We start from the raw sequence: 21561 nt of genomic DNA, 5'->3' as shown, positions 1-21561 counted from the left end.
TTATTTCTAGGTATTTATTCTTTTTGTTGCATGGGATTGTTTACTTAATTTCTCTTTCTGATCTTTTATTGTTAGCGTATAGGAATACAAGAGAGTTCTGTGCATTAATTTTGTATCCTGCAACTTTACCAAATTCATTGATTAGCTCTAGTAGATTTCTGGTGGCATCTTTAGGATTATCTATGTATAGTATCATGTCATCTGCAAACAGTGACAGTTTTTATTCTTCTTTTCCAACTTGTATTACTTTTATTTCTTTTTCGTCTCTGATTGCTGTGGCTAGGACTTCCAAAACTATGTTGAATAATCGTGGCGAGAGTGGACATCCTTGTCTTGTTCCTGATCTTAGAGGAAACGCTTTCAGGTTTTCACAATTGAGAAGGATGTTTGCTGTGGGTTTGTCCTATATGGCCTTTATTATGTTGAGGTAGGTTCACTCCATGCCCACTTTCAGGAGAGTTTTTATCATAAATGGGTGTTGAATTTTGTCAAAAGCTTTTTCTGCATTTATCGAGATGATCATATAGTTTTTATTCTTCAATTTGTTAATATGGTGTATCATATTGATTGAATTGCATATACTGAAGAATCCTTGCATTCCTGAGATAAATCCCACTTGATCATGGTGTATGATCCTTTTAATGTGCTGTTGGATTCTGTTTGCTAGTATTGTGTTGAGGATTTTTGCATTTGTATTCATCAGTGATATTGGTTTGTAAGTTTTTTTGTTTTTTAGTGTCTTTGTCTGGTTTTGGTATCAGGGTGATGGTGGCCTCATAGAGTGAATTTGGGAGTGTTTCTTCCTGTGCAATTTTTTGGAACAGTTTGAGAAAGATTGGTGTTAGCTCTTGTCTAAATGTTGAATAGAATTCACCTGTGAAGCCATCTGGTCCTGGACTTTTGTTTGTTGGAAGATTTTTTTTTTTTTTTTTTGTGGTACGTGGGCCTCTCACTGCCGTGTCCTCTCCCGTTGCGGAGCACAGGCTCTGGACACGCAGGCTCAGCGGCCATGGCTCACGGGCCCAGCCGCTCTGCGGCATGTGGGATCTTCCCGGACTGGGGCACGAACCCACATCCCCTGCATTGGCAGGCAGACTCCCAGCCACTGCGCCACCAGGGAAGCCCTGTTGGAGGATTTTTAATCACAGTTTCAATTTCATTACTTGTGATTGGGCTGTTCATATTTTCTATTTCTTCCTGGTTCAGTCTGGGAAGGTTATACCTTTCTTCGAATTTGTCCATTTCTTCCAGTATGTCCATTTTATTGGCATAGAGTTGCATGTAGTAGTCTCTTATGATGCTTTGTATTTCTGCGGTGTCCATTGTAACTTCTCCTTTCTTATTTCTAATTTTATTGATTTGAGTCCTCTCCCTCTTTTTCTTAATGAGTCTGGCTAAAGGTTTATCCATTTTGTTTTTCACAAAGAACCAGCTTTTAGTTTTATTGATCTTTGCTCTTGTTTTCTTTGTTTCTATTTCATTTATTTCTGCTCTGGTCTGTATGATTTCTTTCCTTCTCTAACTTTGGGCTTTGTTTTTCTTCTTTCTCTAGTTCCTTTAGATGTAAGCTTAGGTAGTTTATTTGAGATTTTTCTTGTTTCTTGAGGTAGGACTGTATTGCTGTAAACTTCCCTCTTAGAACTGCTTTTGCTCCATCCCATAGGTTTTGCATCATCATGTTTTCATTGTCATTTGTCTCTAGGTATTTTTTTATTTCCTCTTTGATTTCTTCAGTGATCTCTTGGTTATTTAGTAACTTATTGTTTAGCCTCCATGTGTTTGCTTTTTACATTTTTTTCCTTGTAATTCATTTCTAATCTCATATCATTGTGGTTAGAAAAAGTGCTTGATATGATTTCAATATTTTTAAATTTACCAAGGCTTGATTTGTGAGCCAAAATGTGATCTATCCTGGAGGATGTTCCGTGGGCACTTGAGAAGAAAGTGTAATCTGCTGTTTTTGGATGGAATGTCCTATAAATATCAATTAAACCTGTCTGGTCTACTGTGTCATTTAAAGGTTGTGTTTCCTTATTAATTTTCTGTCTGGATGATCTGTCCATTGGTGTACGTGAGGCATTAATGTCCCCCACTATTATTGTGTTATTGTCGATTTTCTCTTTTATAGCTGTTAGTATTTGCCTTATGTATTGAGGTGCTCCTATGTTGGGTGCATATATATTTATAATTGTTATATCTTCTTCTTGGATTGATGCCTTGATCATTGTGTAGTGTCCTTCCTTGTCTCTTGTAGCATTCTTTATTTTAAAGTCTATTTTGTCTGATATGAGAATTGCTACTCCAGCTTTCTTTTGATTTCCATTTGCATGGAATATCTTTTTCCATCCCCTCACTTTCAGTCTGTATGTGTCCCTATGTCTGAAGTGGGTCTCTTGTAGACAGCATATATACAGGTTTTGTTTTTGTATCTGTTCGGTGAGCCTGTGTCTTTTGTTTGGAACATTTAATCCATTCACATTTAAGGTAATTATCAGTATGTATGTTCCTATTACCATTTTCTTAATTGTTTTGGGTTTGTTTTTGTAGGTCCTTTTCTTCTCTTGAGTTTCCCACTTAAAGAAGTTCCTTTAGCATTTGTTGTAGAGCTGGTTTGGTGGTGCTGAATTCTCTTAGCTTTTGCTTGTCTGTAATGCTTTTGATTTCTCCATCGAATCTGAATGAGATCCTTGCTGGGTAGAGTATCTTGACTGTAGGTTCTCTCCTTTCATCACTTTAAATCTATTGTGCCACTCCCTTCTGGCTTGTAGAGTTTCTGTTGAGAAATCAGCTATTAACCTTATTGGAGTTTCTTTGTATGTTATTTGTCATTTTTCCCTGCTGCTTTTAATAATTTTTCTTTGTCTTTAATGTTTGTCAATTTGATTACTATGTGTCTTGGCGGGTTTCTCCTTGGGTTTCTCCTGCCTGGGACTCTGTGCTTCCTGGACTTGGGTGACTATTTCCTTTTCCATCTTCAGGACGTTTTCGACTATAATGTCTTCAAATATTTTCTAGGGTCCTTTCTCTCTCTCATCTCCTTCTGGGACCTCTGTAATGTGAATGTTGGTGCATTTAATGTTGTCCCAGAGGTCTCTTAGGCTGTTTTCATTTCTTTTCATTCTTTTTTCTTTATTGTGTTCCACAGCAGTGAATTCCACCATTCTGTCTTCCAGGTCACTTATCTGTTCTTCTGCCTCAGTTATTCTGCTATTGATTCCTTCTAGTGTATTTTTCATTTCACTTATTGTATTGTTCATCTCTGTTTGTTTGTTCTTTAATTCTTCTAGGTCTTTGTTAAACATTTCTTGCATCCTCTCGATCTTTGCTTCCATTCTTTTTCCGAGGTCCTGGATCATCTTTACTATCATTATTCTGAATTCTTTTTCAGGAAGGTTGCCTATCTCCTCTTCATTTAGTTGATTTTCTGGGGTTTTATCTTGTTCCTTCATCTGGAACATAGTCCTCTGCCTTTTCATTTTGTCTATCTTTCTGTGAATGTGGTTTTCATCCCACAGGCTGCAGGTTTGTAGTTCTTCTTGCTTCTGTTATCTGTCCTCTGTAAGATCATTTCTTTATAACCTTTAAATAGATTTTCTCTTCAACATGAAAATTACACAAAAGTGCCTGGCTTCTACCATATTTCATTCTTCTTCAAGTGTCGCTTTCAGTCAGGCTACACTTGACAGTGCTCTGGCTTGAGTACAGAGACAGCAAAGTGCCTGCAGATGGGTATCTGAGATTTGGAGGCCTGTCTGTTTATGACATTAATATGAATACCAAAAGGACCTTTTATAACTAAAGGTTATAATTTAATGTTTGAATGAATGAGATTACTTAAGAAAAAGTATCAACAAATATTGAGAAATATTAGAGTAAATCTATAGAAGGGAATCCTGAATTTGGGAATCCAGAAAAAGAAGTCAGTGTAGATGGATGATAAAATCTGTATTTAGTTTTATACAATCATTTTCTTCCTTGCATCTCCACCTGGGATAGTGTTTGTCCCAAATAAGACTGCTGTCATACTTATTTACTGTTTTCTTTTTTTTTCCTCTTGTTTTCTGCTAATATTTCACACATTGATACATTTACTTAGTCATCTCATTTAGTAAACATGTATTGAATGTATAGTCATGCAGAAAGATGCTGGGGTTTGTGGATCATGACCCCGCCCCTCCTGACTCCCAGTGGTGTGGCAAATGGTTGTTAATATGTAAATTCTCAAAATAAGACAGATTGTGCTTTACGTCAACATAGATGTAAGAATAGATATAAAAAGCAACTTCTCTAGGAGAATTGTAAGAACAATTTTAATTCTGGATTTTGAGTTAGGAAAGATTTCTTTTTCAAAAAGTGGCATTAGACTTAATAGAAGACTTGAGTCATATTTGAGTTAAGACGATTTGGGCAATTGGGGCGTTTTTCATGCATGAAGAACTTGTTCAAATGCAAGGATAATGGGAAGTGCAGGGAAACCAGAGAGACTAATCTTTACATAATCTCTCAAAAGATAATACAGGTCATAATGTGTGAGAGGAATTATAAAGAAGAAAGAGACAGATGTAAGAAAATACTATTCTCCTAAGAGTCATATGCCCATTCATCTTTCTTTCTGTCAATATAATTTTATATTATATAAAAAATATAAATGTACTGATGTACACCATATATATTTTATACACCGCACTATTGTATACATCAATATGCATAATAAAAATAAAATTTAGCAAAGAAAAATTGGAAAGAAGAATGAATTGAACCACATAACTATACGTTTTGCATATAAACTTGTTTATAGATATTATCAAATATCTGAATATTTTGCATGATGAAAAAGCAGATGTTTAGATTACTCAGAAAATATGCAATTTAGGGGCTTCCCTGGTGGCGCTGTGGTTGAGAGTCCGCCTGCCGATGCAGGGGACGCGGGTTCGTGCCCCGGTCCAGGAGGATCCCACGTGCCGCGGAGCGGCTGGGCCCGTGAGCCATAGCCGCTGAGCCTGCGTGTCCGGAGCCTGTGCTCCACAACGGGAGAGGCCACAACAGTGAGAGCCCTGCGTACCGAAAAAAAAAAAAAGAAAAGAAAATATGCAATTTAGTAATTTATTAAAAGTTAGTGCTGTATTCTAATTTTCAGACAAAATGTCCAACTGACACTAAAGTTTCATTACACTAACATATATGGTTGTTTGCATAATAAACCATATTTACTTAACTTGTCAGCATTCAACGTAATTCAGCAATGTCTCTTTAAGAAGTACCATGTCATCTTTTATATTAGACAGAAATTAGGGAAGTATTTTGTATTCAAAACATATCAGAAACATAATTTGTAGTGATTCTGTTAAGTATTTAATTTGTGACATTTGCTAGCACAATATTATGCAAGTGTCTCTTAAAGGTCTTATTTACGGAGCATGTTTGACATGCCTTGTTCACTAACATTAAATCATGTTGTATTTTTCTTAATAAGCTAAATTTCATATGGGTTTCCAGCTGTGATAGTTTAACTCCGACAAGGAACAATTGTTCTGCATTAAGTGACGAAGATACCATTTGTTGGCTGATATTTAAGAGAGCCTGTTGTTTGTAAATTCTAAAATGAATTTGGGATTAAAGAGCATTTAGAGTCCTATAAACAAATGGTGTTTCCTGAATTCTTAAAACAAAATTAAATTAGCTTAACTCATTCAATACTATTATTGGTTTGGGACATTTTAGCCTTCCATTTGGTTCAGAAACTTAAACAATATATTTTTATCACTTACTCTTAAACCATTTCTCTGGTAATACTTTTATACTACTTTAATGGGAATTACAATATGTTCACTAATAATTTGATTTTTAAGAGAAAATTATTATTCATAAGATCTTGTTTAAAGCATAGTCTAAATGTCTGGCTAATTAAATTCAACTTATTTCATTTTTCTTCTATTAGATGTTTCTTTTAAAAAATGGTAGCACCAAAATATTCTTAGAAAGCTCTAAAGATATATCATGGAATAAGGGGTTTTCCACCAGCAAGATTAAGTCAAAGAGGGATACAACATCTGTTGACTCTGCATTTATTTCACTGAGAAATGGCAATCAGTGTTTTCCCACTTTCAAACCTCTATATACATCTCACCTGTTGAATACCTTGCTCCTGGTTACAGTGGATAAATGTCTGTGCTTCAATCTAGGCCAATGCCGCCACTGTATACTGGGTTTCATCCTCTCACCTGTTTGGGGAGGTTGCTTAAGCAGAACTGTCTCTTCTCTCTTGAATCATCAAATTTTCCTTCTCTACTTTATTACCCTTATCTGCATAAAATGTTATATTTTATTCTTAATAAACATCCCTTGACTGACATCCCCCCAGACTATTTCCTTATGCCTTTGTATTCTTTTAATGTGAAGCCCCAATTCCTTTTTTCCCCTTCTCTTTTAAAACCACTTTAATTATATTTTCATTCTTACCATTTGACCAAATCTTTCTAGTCAGGTCAAATATTAACTCCACATTGCAAAATCCAATTAGTCTTCAACTTAGTTTACTTGCTTTCTCAAACACATTTTATAGCAATGATCATTCCCCCCTTGAAACACTTTCTTCATTTTATTTCCTAGATGCCATATTCTTTTTGTTTGTTTGTTTGTTACACACTCACTTGTTGTTTCTCTTTCATCTTTTGTGATGAACTCAACTTTTCTCAACTTCTAAATGCTGAAATACTCCAGAACCCATTCTTCAGATATATTTATACTCATATGTTATAATTTGACATATATATATATATATATATATATATATATATATATATATATATATATATACATATATATGGTTATTATTTTCAGTCTCTTTGTGGGAGCCTGGGGCTTCTAGGCTTCTAATCCCAATCTCTTTCCTGAATTCTAGGTTTCAAAATTTAACTATGTGTGTTCTATCTGCCTGGAATGTTCTTCCCCAGTTGTAAACATGGCTTGCTTCTTAATGAATTCATGTCTGTGCTCAAATGTCAATTTATTAGAGCAATATTACCTGATTATCTTATGTAAAATTTGAGAGTCCATCTTCCCCAGTATTCTCTTTTCCCTTACCCTGCTTTATTTTTCTTCATAGTGATAGTCAGTACTTGGCATGATTGTATTAAGCTGTTTCTTTGTTTATTAACTGCCTCTTCTACCTAGAATGTAAACTCCATGAAATCTTTATTTGGTTTGTTCTCTGCATCATTTTCAGCTCCTATAGTAATGCCTGACACAGTGAGCCCTCAATAATTGTTTGTTAAATTCACAAAATCAATCTTTAAATTTACCTTAGTGTGACAGTTTTCCCCCAAAGTGTTGGTACCTGTATTCATACTCCCACTGGAATGTTTGAGAGATAGTTTCCTCACATCCCTATCTATAATTGGTATTATTAAACTTCCAAAGTTTTTGCTTGGCTAATGGCTGTGAAATGCTATCTTCCTGTTTAATTTACATTTCTTTGTTTATTAGTGAGATTAAGACTTTTATGTATTTATTGCCCAGTTTCTTACTTTTTAAATTTTCTGTGTATATCCTTTGCCCATTTTCCAATGGGGTCTTTGTTTTAAAATTTGTTTGCTTATGTATTTAATCATTGATTAATGAATGGTTTTCTTTGTGTTCTGGATACTAATCTTTGGTTACTAATAAGACTGTAATTTATCTTTTAATTTATGATGTCTTTTATCACGCAGATGTTTTTAACTCAGATGTAGTCTACTTGTCCATTTGCTCTTTTATGCTTCAAGCTTTTTGTTTTGTTTAAATGTACTTCTTTATCCCAAATTCTTTTTTTTTTTTTTTTTTTTTTTTTTGCGTTACGTGGGCCTCTCACTGTTGTGGCCTCTCCCGTTGCAGAGCACAGGCTCCGGACGTGCAGGCTCAGCAGCCATGGCTCACGGGCCCAGCCACTCCGCGGCATGTGGGATCTTCCCAGACTGGGGCACGAACCCGCGTCCCCTGCATCGGCAGGCGGACTCTCAACCACTGCGCCACCAGGGAAGCCCTATCCCAAATTCTGAAAGCTAGGCTTTGAGATTTTTTTCTAATATTTTTTAAGTTTTACATCTTATATTAAGTCCTTTAATCCATTTGGATATTTTTGTTGTTTCTTTTTTGTGTGATGTACAGTGTAATGTCATTTTGGTTTAGATAACCAATCTTCTCAGTGCCACTTATTGAATTTCCTGCTCTACTCCCACTCATGTGTGATACCATCTCTGTCGTCTATCACCAGTAACAGCTTTGGTGCATTTGCACCAAAATTCTGATCCCTGGTTTACATGTGCATTCCTGCTTCAATAATTCTGTCTAAGGTCTAACCACTATAGCTTTTTAGGTTTGATATTGGGTATGATGATTCTCCCTGTCTTGTTCTCTTTCAAAATTGCTATTGTTAACTGTTTGCCAATCCTTATGAATTTTCAGATGAAGACAGTTTCTAGAAAAAAAAAAAAACCCTTTGAAGATTTTATACATTAATTTTGGAATAATTGACATTTATTTGTAAAAGTTTGACATTTTTAAATTGTAAAAAGATTGTAAAGTTATAAAAAATACCATTTGTAAAAATTGACATTTTTACAGTAACAATTCTCTTTAGCTTTGTGAGGAATATAGTCCCTGAGTCTTTGGATAATTTCTGTAATTTTCTCCATGAAAACTCTGAGCAAACTTTTAATTTCTCCGTATAATTTTTGTTTTTTTCGTATTTGTTTGTATATTTGCTCTTGAGAATAGGATTCTTTCTAAATTAATTCTTTAAATTAGTTTTTACTGATTTATGTTAACTTTCTTGATATGTATGTATTAGTCTGTGTCAGGCAAACTTGCTGCACTTTTTTATTGATTTTATAGATTAGTTCTATAGATTCTCTTGTATTTCTGTAAGGACTTTCACATTATCTCTACATAATACTAATTTATTTCTTCGTTTCTAGCTTTTGCTTGTAACTCTGTTATTTGTTCATTTATTTTATTGTGTTTTTGAATATAAGTGTTAATAGGGAGCATTCTTGTCTTATTCCCATCATAATGGAGAGGACTTACAATGTCTCACCACTCAGTGTATTTGTGGAAGAGGGCCTTTAACATGTTAATGAATTCCCTTCTCTTTCTAGTTTACTAAGACATAATATTTTGAATGAATGCTAAGTCATAACAAATGTTTTTCATCTTCTCAATAATTTCTTTATTTTCTATTTTGTTAATTTCTACTCTTAATAAGTTATACTTTCATGAACATTCATTGAGTTTACAGTATTGTTATGTTTCAGATTTCTCTATTTGAATGCTTTCATGTAAGTACTATTTCTGGCACTGTTGAAAGCTCCCTGTTTTCTTGTCTCAGATCTGTGGTCTTCTTTCTTGGTTTCCTATTGACTTAAATATATATTACCCTGTTTGAATACCAATGCTTGAGAATACTAAAAAACAAAAGGCTGCAGTGTAGGATATAAACTAACTTTCATGTTAGGGAAGATTGAATAGCCATGTATTGGCTACAAGCTCATGGTTTGGATTGCTGATTTGAATCTAGCAAGTTGTTGGTGGATACTTTTCTTAGCTAGGACCATCTTTCACTGGCAATGGAAAAGTTATGGCACTGACAACTAACAGGTGTGCCAATAATAAGTCTAAATGTTCTGACCTACATCTAATTGTTGGAAGAAGAAACGGTCATATGAAACAATTAGTGAGTGATGTAAAATAATTTGATAAATTTTGTAGTTTAGACTTAAAGGATTTATGACTGCAGAGGAGAGAGAAAAGCATTGAGGACTAACACATTTGTAGGAAGTTTCATAATATAGTATGGACTTTCCCTGTGCTTTTGAATAATTTATGGGGCTTAGAATATAAGATTGAAAAAGAATGTCATTGCAGTTGAAGTAAATAGCATGATTAAAGCATGAAGGTATAAGGTATGCTCGAGGGATATGAGAAGATCAGCTTAACTAGAGGCTGATTATTTGGCCATATGGAAGAAGTATTGGTAGGTAATGGTGAGTTTCATTGTGTATGGCCTTTATTTACTACCATAGAAATTGTTTTTAAAAAGGAAAGTGTTTGGAGGGCAGGGTGCTAACATAAAAACGATGGTAATGATAAAGATGATGGCAATAACTACAAACTTTGGTTGAAGCAAATTATATGCCAAACACTGTTCCAAGTACTTTATGAATGATTTAAATGAATCCTCAGAAAAATCTTGAGGTAAGTATTATCACCATAATCATCATTGGTAGAAGTAATCTTTGTTGCTGTTGCTCTGTTCTAATTATAGATACTTAGGCAGCTTCTATAATATGCCTAAGCTCTCACATCCAGTAGATGACAGAACTCGGACTTTTAGCAGACATTACGCTTCTTCAGAAGCAATTATTAAAATTAGTCTGATTGGTCCATAAGATGGACTTGTGAAAGTGAGAATGCTTCTGAGGTTGTTGCTGGGAGGCTGTGAAATAATTCAGCTGTGCAGTGATAGAAACTTGGCCTCGGGAAGTAATAAATCAAAGAGGACTCCAAGGTTCCAGGTGCGAGTGACTGGGGCAATGAGGCATTAATTCTGCTTTCTTTGTCAAATTAACTTTCTTTATTGTCCAATTTTTCTCTCTTCCTCTTCTCTCTCTCTCTCTCTCTCTCTGTATTTCTCTCTTCCTTTCATTTGGGTAATCAATTTGAGAGTGAATGATTTTCAAGATTAGATATTTTATTTACTTATTTTTCCTTTTCCTTGGGTCCTAGATATAGCTATCATACTCTTGTAAAAAATAAAGCAAAAAACATGTTTTTGAAAAACCATGGAGGATTTAAGATATGCTTTTACTCCAGACCGAAGACATTCTTCAGTAACAAATCATGTTAGAGCATCACATAATCTCCACACATGTCCAGATATAGTGCAAAGACATCATTTAGAAATTTACATTATAAAAGTACTTTGGTTTAGGATCAATAGACTAATCCTTTCAGTAATTTAGAAAGTAACAAGAAAGTCTCACCTTGTAGGTTTCTGTGCTAACCAAAGAACTCAACAACTGAATGAATGGAGATAATTTCCGGTAACTACTATACCTGTGTCACTTTGAACAGATTACCTGTTCCTTTGTCTCAGTTTCTCCCATATGTAGACTGAATATAATGATACTTTTTTCCTTACCTGCTTCTATCCTTGAGAAGAGCAAACACATCTGTAATGTGGAATATTGGAATATAAACGCTAAAGGACTTCTTTTGTAGCTATATCTATATCTATATATATCAATATATATCTATATCTTTATCGGTATATAGTTGCTTTACAATGTTGTGTTAGTTTCTGCTGTACAACAAAGTGAATCAGCTATATGTATATATATATCCCCATATCCCCTCCCTCTTGAGCCTCCCTCCCACCCTCCCTATCCCACCCCTCTAGGTGGTCACAAAGCACCGAGCTGATCTCCCCGTGCTATGCAGCAGCTTCCCAGCAGCCATCCATTTTACACTTAGTAGTGTATATATGTCAATGCTACTCTCTCACTTCGTCCCAGCTTCCCCTTCCCCACCGTGTCCTCAAGTCCATTCTCTACGTCTGTGTCTGTATTCCTGCCCTGCCACTAGGTTCATCAGTACTGTTTTTTGTGTTTTTTTTAGATTCCATATATGTGTGTTAACATATGGTATTTGTTTTTCTCCTTCTGACTTACTTCACCCTGTGTGACAGACTCTAGGTCCATCAACCTCATTACAAATAATTTCATTCTAAAGGACTTCTAGAGAAGACTAAGAAGGAAAAGGTTTTATTTGGGTGTGTGTGTTACTTAATATTAGAGTATACTCAGTACCAACTTATTCCAGTGACCTATCATCCAACAATTTATACTTGTTTGTATTTCAGCATTTAAAGTCGCCCTATTGGGTTAGGTCTTCTGAGAAGGAAACACAATGGTGTGAGATATTTACTTGGGAAAAGAGCCAGAGAAGGAAGCGAGAGCTCCTTGAGACCACACTGCAGCTCACAGCCTGTGCAAGGAGAGAGGGAAGGGAGAAAGTCATAGGCTTGGAGTGAACTGAGGGAAGTGCAGCCTTCATGGTGGCAAATGCGAAGGAGCAATAGGAGGGAATCTAAGCAGTGCCTTTTCACAGCTGCCACATCCAGGCACAGCATCTGATAAAAATATCACTATTTTCAACTTGGCTGGCCCTTTGTTCCTACTGAGCCTGCCTGAACGAGCTTTATGTCTCCTAGTCCATCAACATGTTCTATTCTGCTAGCCAGTTTATGTCTTCTATTCATCCTCAATCCTGGGCATATTGATCAGCTATTTCAACTAGGTCCCTTCCATTAGGTTTCCCTTTGTCCTCTTCTGGGAACACCTATTGATTCTAAGCTCTGAGTAAGTCTTAAGAATTTCTTTTCTTTTTCCAAGTTCTTACTATACCCAGTGTTTCTGAAGAGTATCATGTAACTATTTTGATTTGGGATCACAAGAAAGTCATCCAAATTGGTTAAGATTACTGATTTTGGAGTTGCACATGACTGGGTTTCTAATCCTGGCTTCCCTGCTCACTACCTGTGTTAATTTGGTCAAGTTACACACATCCATTCAAGTCTCAATTTTATGAACTGACAAATAAGGATAGTAGCATTTTCCTTACAATATAGTGAATTTGGCACATAACAGTTGCTTAATGAATGACAACTATGTCATTAATAACTTAAACTAGGACTTACGACTTTTCTGCACATTTCTACATGTTTTGGACTCCTTTTTACCTTCTCACTGGAGTTAATTCAAACCTAGTTCTACTCTTTCAAATCACATAATCTTGGGGCCACATCTCCTACATTACTGAAAAGTGACAGGCCATCTCTCATTCAGTAGTTGTTGAGAACCTGCTATGTACCAGAAAGTTTTTTGCAGTGAATCTACAGTGGTGAGTCACACAGACCAAGTCTCCACCTCGATGAAGCTTACAGTCTATTTCGTCAACTTCATTGTTTTATACTTCAAAAAATTTAACTTATTTTTTACTTCCATTTTCTGTCTTAGGCCTGTCTCAGAGGAAATTTGTCTTTATCCTTTTCCAAGACTAACCCTAATTCTCTTCTTATTTGGCTATCCTAGAGTTTTGTTCTAGCAACCATCTCTCAATCTACTGTGTATCTAGTAGTACCTATCTCTAGTAGATTATCTTTTCTTTGCATGAAATTTTCTCCCACATTTTTAAGAACAAAAACACAAACAAACCTCATGTGAACGTGCTTATTGCTTTCTCTTTTCTTCCTCTGTTTCCATTATTTTGCAATCTGGCTTTCACACCAAGTCTATTTAAATAGCCCTCTCTTAAACATGACCGACTTTGGTCTTCTCTTAGCTATCTTATTTTTGTTAAAACTGAAGCACTTATTCTTAAAATATGTTTTCTTTGCCACACGTATACCCAGTTCTCCTTCTGTTTGTTTTTTCAATCACAGTGTGTCATCCTTTGCTCTTCATTTCAATTTTTTTCATTGATTTTCTCAACAGGTCTTCATTGAGTGCTTATTACAGGCACTCAAGTGCAAGTCATACAGAGTACATACTTTCTAAATTCTGTTTTCTATCTCCCTCACTAAAACCTCAGAACTCTTCTCTTGGCAATCTCACCCCCTACAAATCCTAATTTATGTCTTCAATCAAAACGTTCCAGTAATATCATTCCTATGGTCACATTTTCCTTCTGTTCCTCTGGTCCCCTATTTTTCCTCAAACTCCACCTGTTTCTAATGAATGCTACCATATTCACCTAACACTTTCTTTTAAATTCCAAATGTCTGCTAATATCATCTTCTAGTCACTCAGGCTTTCAGATTTAAAATGGTTTTTGTTCTCTTGCTTAAACCTAGCTCTGGTTTTTGTCCTCACTGCTACCATTTGCTCCTGGTTATTCTACTTCCTCCTTGGAATGTTATAGATGAATCCTCACTTTTTTAACCACTTTTCCAAAAATTCTTCCTGACCCTCTAACAGAGTTCAAATGTCTTAGTCCTGGCATTCAATCTTCTCTAACAACTGCTTCAATCTTATATTCCATTGAATCTTCTATCACCTAGTTGTAAGCCCTTTGTCTTTCAGTATTACCTTAGCCACTTGTGCTTTTCCCTTTCACACCTGCGTGGCATCACACAAAGACTGTTCCTCCCATACCATGCATGCTCTGTGTTTACCTTTGCTCATGGAATCCCATCCATCCTTCAGAGTCCAACACAAGTGACACTTCTTTAGATCCTCTTTACCCTTCATTCTCCCTCTCTTCTGAAACACTGTAGAATATTTTATTTCTTTTGTAATTCATCTTATACTACGTTGTATCTTCTCATCTCATTTAGGAGGGTTTGAGGTCCTTGAGGATAGAGACTTGTGGCATTCCTATTTATGCTTTATAGGATCCTGAGCACGCAGCCTTCCTCTGTCAGCATATGTTAAAAGAATAAAGTAGTGGAGAAGATCTTCCTCTCTTCAAAGTGATTACCTATCACTGAAGTGCAAAGATAAGATAAAGTAATAAACTGTCTATCCTGGCTGAGTAGTCTTCTAGAATGGCAAATACAATAATTGCTATGTGTGCAACTAATTTCTCTTCCTCTCTCACCCAGGTATTGTGTTAAGGAGAAGCTTTCTCAGCCAGGAAGAGGGATCAGGGGTACCAAGTCATAAGGACACAGTCCTTTCTCTGGAGATGTTTACTGTCTTTGAGACTGACATGCATGCAAATGATTTCATGTAAAATAAAAGAAATTTTAGCTACGAACTTATATGAAAAAGATACTACAAATACAAAAATTACTAAATGACTAATGGGTTTATAATCATACTCTTGTAGAATATTCTTTATGAAACCTTAAAAAAATCAGGTAGTGGGACTTTCCTGGTGGTCCGGTGGGTAAGACTCCGCACTCCCAATACAGGGGGCCTGGATTTGAACCCGGTCAGGGAACTGGATCCCACATTTATGCTGCAACTAAGAGTGTGCATGCTGCAACTAAGACCAGGCACGGCCTAAATAAATAAATAAATACCAAAAAAATTTTTTTTAAAAAATCAGGTAGTGGTTTCCATCCTAATATCTCTCTGAACTTTAGTATAGCAAATATAGTGATAAGTTTTCTTGATTAAGTTTCAGAATTATACAAATCTTGCAGAAATAGTATATTTATTTCCCATAAAGCTATTTAGGCTGTGTAACATCCAGTTTGCTTGATTGTGGCTAGAATTTTGAGTCACAAGTGAGTATAAATTACAATGTTGTAAATTATGTTTACTTTGGTGAAAAAATATTTTAAAGACACAATGAAAGGGGATTCATTGTTTTCTTTTGTGAACAAAGGTTTACAATGAGTTTTGCCTGCATTAAGAGGTACGATCTTTGTTATAACCCATATATAGTAGGTACTTAGTATGTGTTGGCTGCATGATAACACTTGGAGAGCCCATCTGCCTATGAAGTTCTATGAAATAGAGATTTTTTAAATTGAGCTTTGGAAAGAAAAGGCTAGTTAAATATAGAAGAACGCATGCATACTACTCTGGAGAACTTAAAACGTTCAAACTGGCAAGACAGACATATTTTTGAAAAGTTAATTAAATTATACAATATAATAATAATAGGGAGTTCAGTAATATTCTATAACTTTTAAATATTGATTATATTTCCAGATTTTCTTTCCTGTTAGTACTCTGCTACAGCTCAGCCTAGACAGGAAAATGGGTACATTCTTTTATTTATTTATTTATTTATTTGTTTGTTTGTTTGTTTATTTATTTATTTATTTATTTTTGGCTGCATTGGGTCTTCATTGCTGCGTGCGGGCTTTTCTCTAGTTGTGGCGAGCAGGGTCTACTCTTCTTGTGGTGCGCTGGCTTCTCTTGTTGCGGAGCACAGGCTCTAGGTTCATGGGCTTCAGTAGTTATGGCTCGAAGGCTCTAGAGCGCAGGCTCAGTGATTGTGGTGCATGGGCTTAGTTGCTCCCCGGCATGTGGGATCCTCCCGGACCAGGGCTCGAACCTGTGTCCCCTGCACTGACGGGTGGATTCTCAACGACTGTGCCACCAGGGAAGCCCGGTATATTCTTTATGGTTAGGAAGAACTCTTTTGCCATTAGCCCATGCTAAATTGATAGTTTTTACAGCCCGACAAGAGACCAAGACTTTATTGCCTAGAGGGAAGCACTTAAATCATCTGAAGATGGCTATTCTGTACTGAAGGAAAGTTTGAGTTGGCTACTCGAGATTCTGCCTCATGCCCCAGGTGGCAAGGGTTAGTTTTTCTGCGGAACTGACAGTTTCCACCCTCAGGGTGGGTAGATTAGATTGGGAAATATATAGGAGGGGAGCTTGTCAAGGTAATTCAAGGAGCAGAGTTGATAAGTTCTAAAGGGAATTCTAACCTGGTCCCCAGATTGAATCATAAATGCTTATATTTTATGGATTTATGCAAGTGTGCAGAAGATGCAGACTAAGAAGCAAAAGAAAGCAAAGAGAAGATATACCAGAAGAGGCATACAACTCTATGGCTTGTCCAGTTCATCATTTGTTGAGTTATGAATAAAATACCAGTTTTGAGAGCAACTGTGGTGATGACTGAAAGTTTTTGAGACATTTCTTTAATGGTGATTCATGGAGCCTGGGTACTGTACTGCATTAAAAATTTGGAATTACAGGAAACAATTCTGGTAACAAACAATGGAAATTCATTCTTACATCTCTGTACTGGCTGCTGCAGTCCAGCCCCAGGCAGGATGAGTCTATATGTGGTTCTTATGATTCTCTTATAAAAAAGAGACACCTGGTAAGAAATTAGTTATTGATGGGTATGAATTTGTAATGAGTATGAAGTGGGAAATGTAGTCATAAAGGGATTTATTTCCCTTAAAACCAGGCTATCATTTATATTTAAACTTTTGCTGCTTATAATTCACTGCTTCATACAATTTGGTGCAGATTGAAATATCTCCTTGAAGGCTTATTTATATTTTACATACAGATTTGTGATCATCCAGGCTTAGCCATCATTTCTTGGAATGTTTCATATTGGTTTCATGTCAGCCTTTTTGCACTGATATTGCTCTACAATAAAATAACTGTTCTCAAAGTGAGGTAGACTCTTAAATTAGTATTTTCTTCTATTACTCTAAATATTTATATCAGCCACGTAAGTGTTCTACTTGTATATGGATTTATAGAAGACTCTAAAAGGAAAAAAACACAGGAAATAAAAATCATTAGCTTGATATAATACTGACAGCTAATATTTCTATCATGGTTACTGTTTTTCAAACCCAGCTTGAACTACTTACATACAGTAATATATTTAAATTTCAGAACAACCATAGTAAATTGGGACTATTATTGCCTACACTTTACAAGTGAGAAAAGTGAGGAACAGAGGGGTTAAATACTTCTCCTGGGTAAACATGGAGGGTAATGCCAGAGCCAGGATTTGAACCCAAGCAGTCCGACTGCTTGGCACTCCTACTGTCCACTTCTTTGGCTAAATTATTCTTGATTGAACCAGAGGTAGAGTATGTAGCTGTGTTACTTCAAAGCTATGTTTTAACATGATTATTTATTAACATGGTTGTCCCTCCCTTACTAGATTATGAACTTGTGAGTACATGAACCATGTTTTATTAACTTTGTCGTATACAATGCTCAATAAAATATTTATTATTCCTGAATTACAGCTTATTATTGCTCTGAGAGATTTTATCCAAGAGACTTCTATTTTGAAGTCATTGGTTTTATATCCACAAAAGTTTTAGATCCACAAAACAAAAAATGCAATTGTTACCTCTAAGTGAATTATTTCATTCATAATTCTCTTATTTCTTAACTATTTTAAAGAATAAAATAGCATGAATGAATGAAGCAAATTATTTTTAATGGGTATGGAATAATTTTAGAATCCTGTGACTTGGTTGAAATGTTTTTTTCTTTCTTTTAAAAAAATACTCTTTCTTACAGGGTGCTGCTTTAATTAGAATGCTGGCTAATTTTATGGGCCATTCAGTATTTCAAAGGGGTTTGCAAGTAAGTAAAATGCTTTCTATTTTCTCTTACACTTTTCCTTGTTCCTGCATTTATTTTTTTTCCAAATATATTTATTTATGGCTGCTTTGGGTCTTCGTTGCTGCGCACGGGCTTTCAGGGGCCACTCCTTGCTGTGGTGTGAGGGCTTCTCTTGCTGTGGAGCACGGGCTCTAGGCACGCGGGCTTCAGTAATTGTGGCGCACAGGCTTAGTTGGTCCGTGGCATGTGGGAATTTCCCAGACCAGGTCTCGAACCCGTGTCCCCAGCATTGGCAGGCGGATTCCCAACCACTGTGCCATCAGGCACATGTATTTATTTTAAAGATATTTCACAGTTTGGGAAATTGCTAATAAAAAAATGCTGAATTTGATGGAAAACTTTAAGATGAATAAGGTAATCAGTGTCTTTCCACATGACAAATCAAAGTGGTAGACAAAATTCCATACCAACCCACAAAACTCCAACCATTATACCATTTAGAATCTCTTTAATATGCATTTTAAAACTGAAGTAATTTTCAAATATATTAGATCCTAAGTATTCTATACAATATTTTATGAAAGTCTGATTCCTTTTTCTTCCATTTAAAAGTTCATATAAAGTGAAAACGTTATGTTAGCCTTCTTAGAATTATGTACTTGAGAAATTCTTAACGCTTTTTTTTCAGATATGTGCCTTTTATGTTGTTTGCTGTTTTAATGTTGACATACGTAGATTGTTATTTTTTTCCAAATATAGTTAAATGTTTTTTAAATTAGAAAATGCACTGTTTTAAATAAAGGGGGAAAAAAGAAACAGTTTTATTATAATACATTTATAGTATGATGTATGGAATCTGGGAGTAGATTCTTAGAAAAGGAGGATTCTTAAATTCTTGAAGGCAAATATAGAGAAATAGAACTTTTATTCCATTGAATCTGTTGGAGTAAATGATGTTCCTAGCAGCTGTGATTGATGAATTATTTATGATGCATTCTACTTAGAAGTGTCCTTTAAAGTAAATTGATGTTCACCTGAAATACAATTATGCTAAGACAGAGAGAGCAATCAATCTTAGCTGTTCTTAGTAAGCTTTTCATTCTGAAATTTAAATAAACTACATATGGGATCAGGTCATATTTTAGTAGTGTAATTCTATCTTTACCCAAAATAAACCAAAAGATAAAATACAAAGCAAGAGTTAAATATGTTATGACAAAGCTATAAATACGTTAACACAACAGAGAAAAAATATATAAATTTCTTGAAGAATAATTTCCCTTAGAAAGTTTTTTTACTGAATTGTCCCAGCAGGGGTTGAAATTTACTTTAAAATCAGCTCTTCCCATTAGGGACACCTTCAGAATAGCTGAATCCCATTGAACCTGTTTGCGGGTGCTAAAGTCTCTATTCTGATCACATAGTTAGGAAAACCTTTTTTCTCCAGGTGTGCCCTCCATGAATATCAACTGTCTGGAGAAACGTCCTTCCTTATCCCCACTCCTTTGTTTCTCCCACTGAAGTTGTAGCAGACAGTACAGTTCCAGAAAATATCTAAGCTTTCATAAGGGCTACACAAGTTGATGTGAAATCATTTTCTGTATACAATTTTTATTGTTTTCTTTTCTCACTTGTGTGTATAGATTTGCTTGGCAGATTGAATAACTATAGTTATGTTATCTGGAAAGGATTGTTGTTTTGCAACATTTTTCTTTATCTTGTCACAATTTCTATAGTATGCAAAATACATCAATATTTAATTCACCCTTTTCTACTGACCCAGTCTGTTCAGTTTTATCTGAAACAGTTAGACTATACCCTCTGACTCCCATTATATTAAATTTTCATTTGAAGCTTGTTTTAATGTGTGCACCTTTATGCTCTGATACTTGATTTGGTTAATTTTCAACTGTGGGACTCTGTTTGTCAACATTGCATTTCATTTGCCTTGTGACATCTCATTGATCAGATAGATCTTTATCCTTCGGTACTTCCCTTGCAGCTTTATTTATATTCATCACTCAAACTGATTTAGTGTATCATCAGCAGTTTGGATTAGTTTACAGTAGATCCCTACGTCTATTTAGTGTATCATCAGCAGTTTGGATTAGTTTACAGTAGATCCCTACGTCTAAGTGATAAATTATCATCTCTTGTGCATGAAGATGTATGGAATACAGTTTGGAAATGACCTCCTGAACAGACACTTCATGTCATGGTACTAAGTGGTCACAGAGTTGATATTAATATATTTCCCATCCACAAGGCTCTGGGGAGTGTTGGTTTACATGTTGTTGAAAGAGCTAATCTGGACTGTCAGCACTTACCTCTGCTGGAAAATCTATTAATTGCCTTTACATTAACCATAGATATTTCTATGTTGACAAATGGAAGTTTATATTTGCAGACGGAGCCAGGGTTAGATTTATAGGTGTCGGCATCCCAAGTTGCAGACAGTATATTTTTCATATGTTTTCCCCTCCCTCCCTCCCTCTTCCTCTCTTCCTTCCTCCCTCTCTTCCTTTCTTCTTTCTTCCCTCCTCCACCTTTCCTTTCCTTTTTTTTTCTTTTTGTTTTAGTACTTGGACCTTAGCCCTGATGTTTCACACAGGGACAATAGTATAATGGTGGTTTCTTCTAAAACTTGTGTTCTCTTGTATTTTTTAAATCCTAATTAACCATCTTAAGCTCTTTTGGGAACAAAGCAAACATTTTTTACAACCACAAATATATAAAATATGATATATTTACACGATATAAATTTAAAATATAATATAAATAAATATATGATATATCATAATAAATATACATAGATATAAAATAAACTATAAATATATTTGTATATTAAACATGATAATAATATAGAAAGATGGGTCCGTTCACATGTTTATATTTAACTTAGCAAATATTTGAGTATGGATTCAACTACATTTTTCTAACTTTTGTAATATTTTGTATTGGACAACATATTTCAGGTTTCAACTTACACGTATATCCTTCAGTAGGAAGGGACTCCTAGTACCCATAAATCTATTCGATCAGCTATCAGAAAGTCTGGTGGTAAACACTTTTATAGTGAATAATCACAACTTTGCTTGGTCTGATCTTCTTGATTTTTTGGTCTACTTCCCTTATCTCTTGAATTTTGTCTGATGCTTAAATGGTTCAGTCTTGCATAATTTTTAAAATAAGTTGCCTCAAAACTTCTTACAATATGTAATAGACAGAACATACATTCTATCTATTTAGAATGTAATAGACAGTATATACAGTCATAAAAAATTAGTCCTGACTACCATTAATGTCAGCTTCTGTTTTGTTTTGATGTTTAAATTGAAAGCGGAACACAGCAAACGAAGCTTAAACTCTTGTTGGATCATGTATGCCACTCGTAAATAATACATTTTTTAAAACATAGAAATATTTGTATTTTTGCAAACTCTGTATAGCTATTGCTCTTCCATAATCGATTTCCCAAATCAATAGCTGGCATATTTGGGGACACAAGAGG

At 35.3% G+C, this 21561-nt stretch overlaps 1 protein-coding gene across 1 annotated transcript in view; it reads left to right on the top strand.

Moving 5' to 3' along the window:
• The window catches only part of TRHDE (thyrotropin releasing hormone degrading enzyme), a 405203-nt gene that overhangs the window by 264716 nt on the left and 118926 nt on the right, over window positions 1-21561 (top strand). The window contains exon 7 of the mRNA XM_060113303.1: window positions 18006-18071. Within this exon, the coding sequence (XP_059969286.1) occupies window positions 18006-18071 (66 nt within the window). The remainder of the gene's footprint in view (window positions 1-18005; window positions 18072-21561) is intronic.

The sequence above is a fragment of the Mesoplodon densirostris genome, chromosome 11 (genome assembly GCF_025265405.1).
Source record: "Mesoplodon densirostris isolate mMesDen1 chromosome 11, mMesDen1 primary haplotype, whole genome shotgun sequence".
NCBI lineage: Eukaryota > Metazoa > Chordata > Mammalia > Artiodactyla > Ziphiidae > Mesoplodon > Mesoplodon densirostris.
The sequence above is the reverse complement of the archived record's forward strand: the minus strand, read 5'-3'. Positions and strand labels throughout refer to the sequence as shown.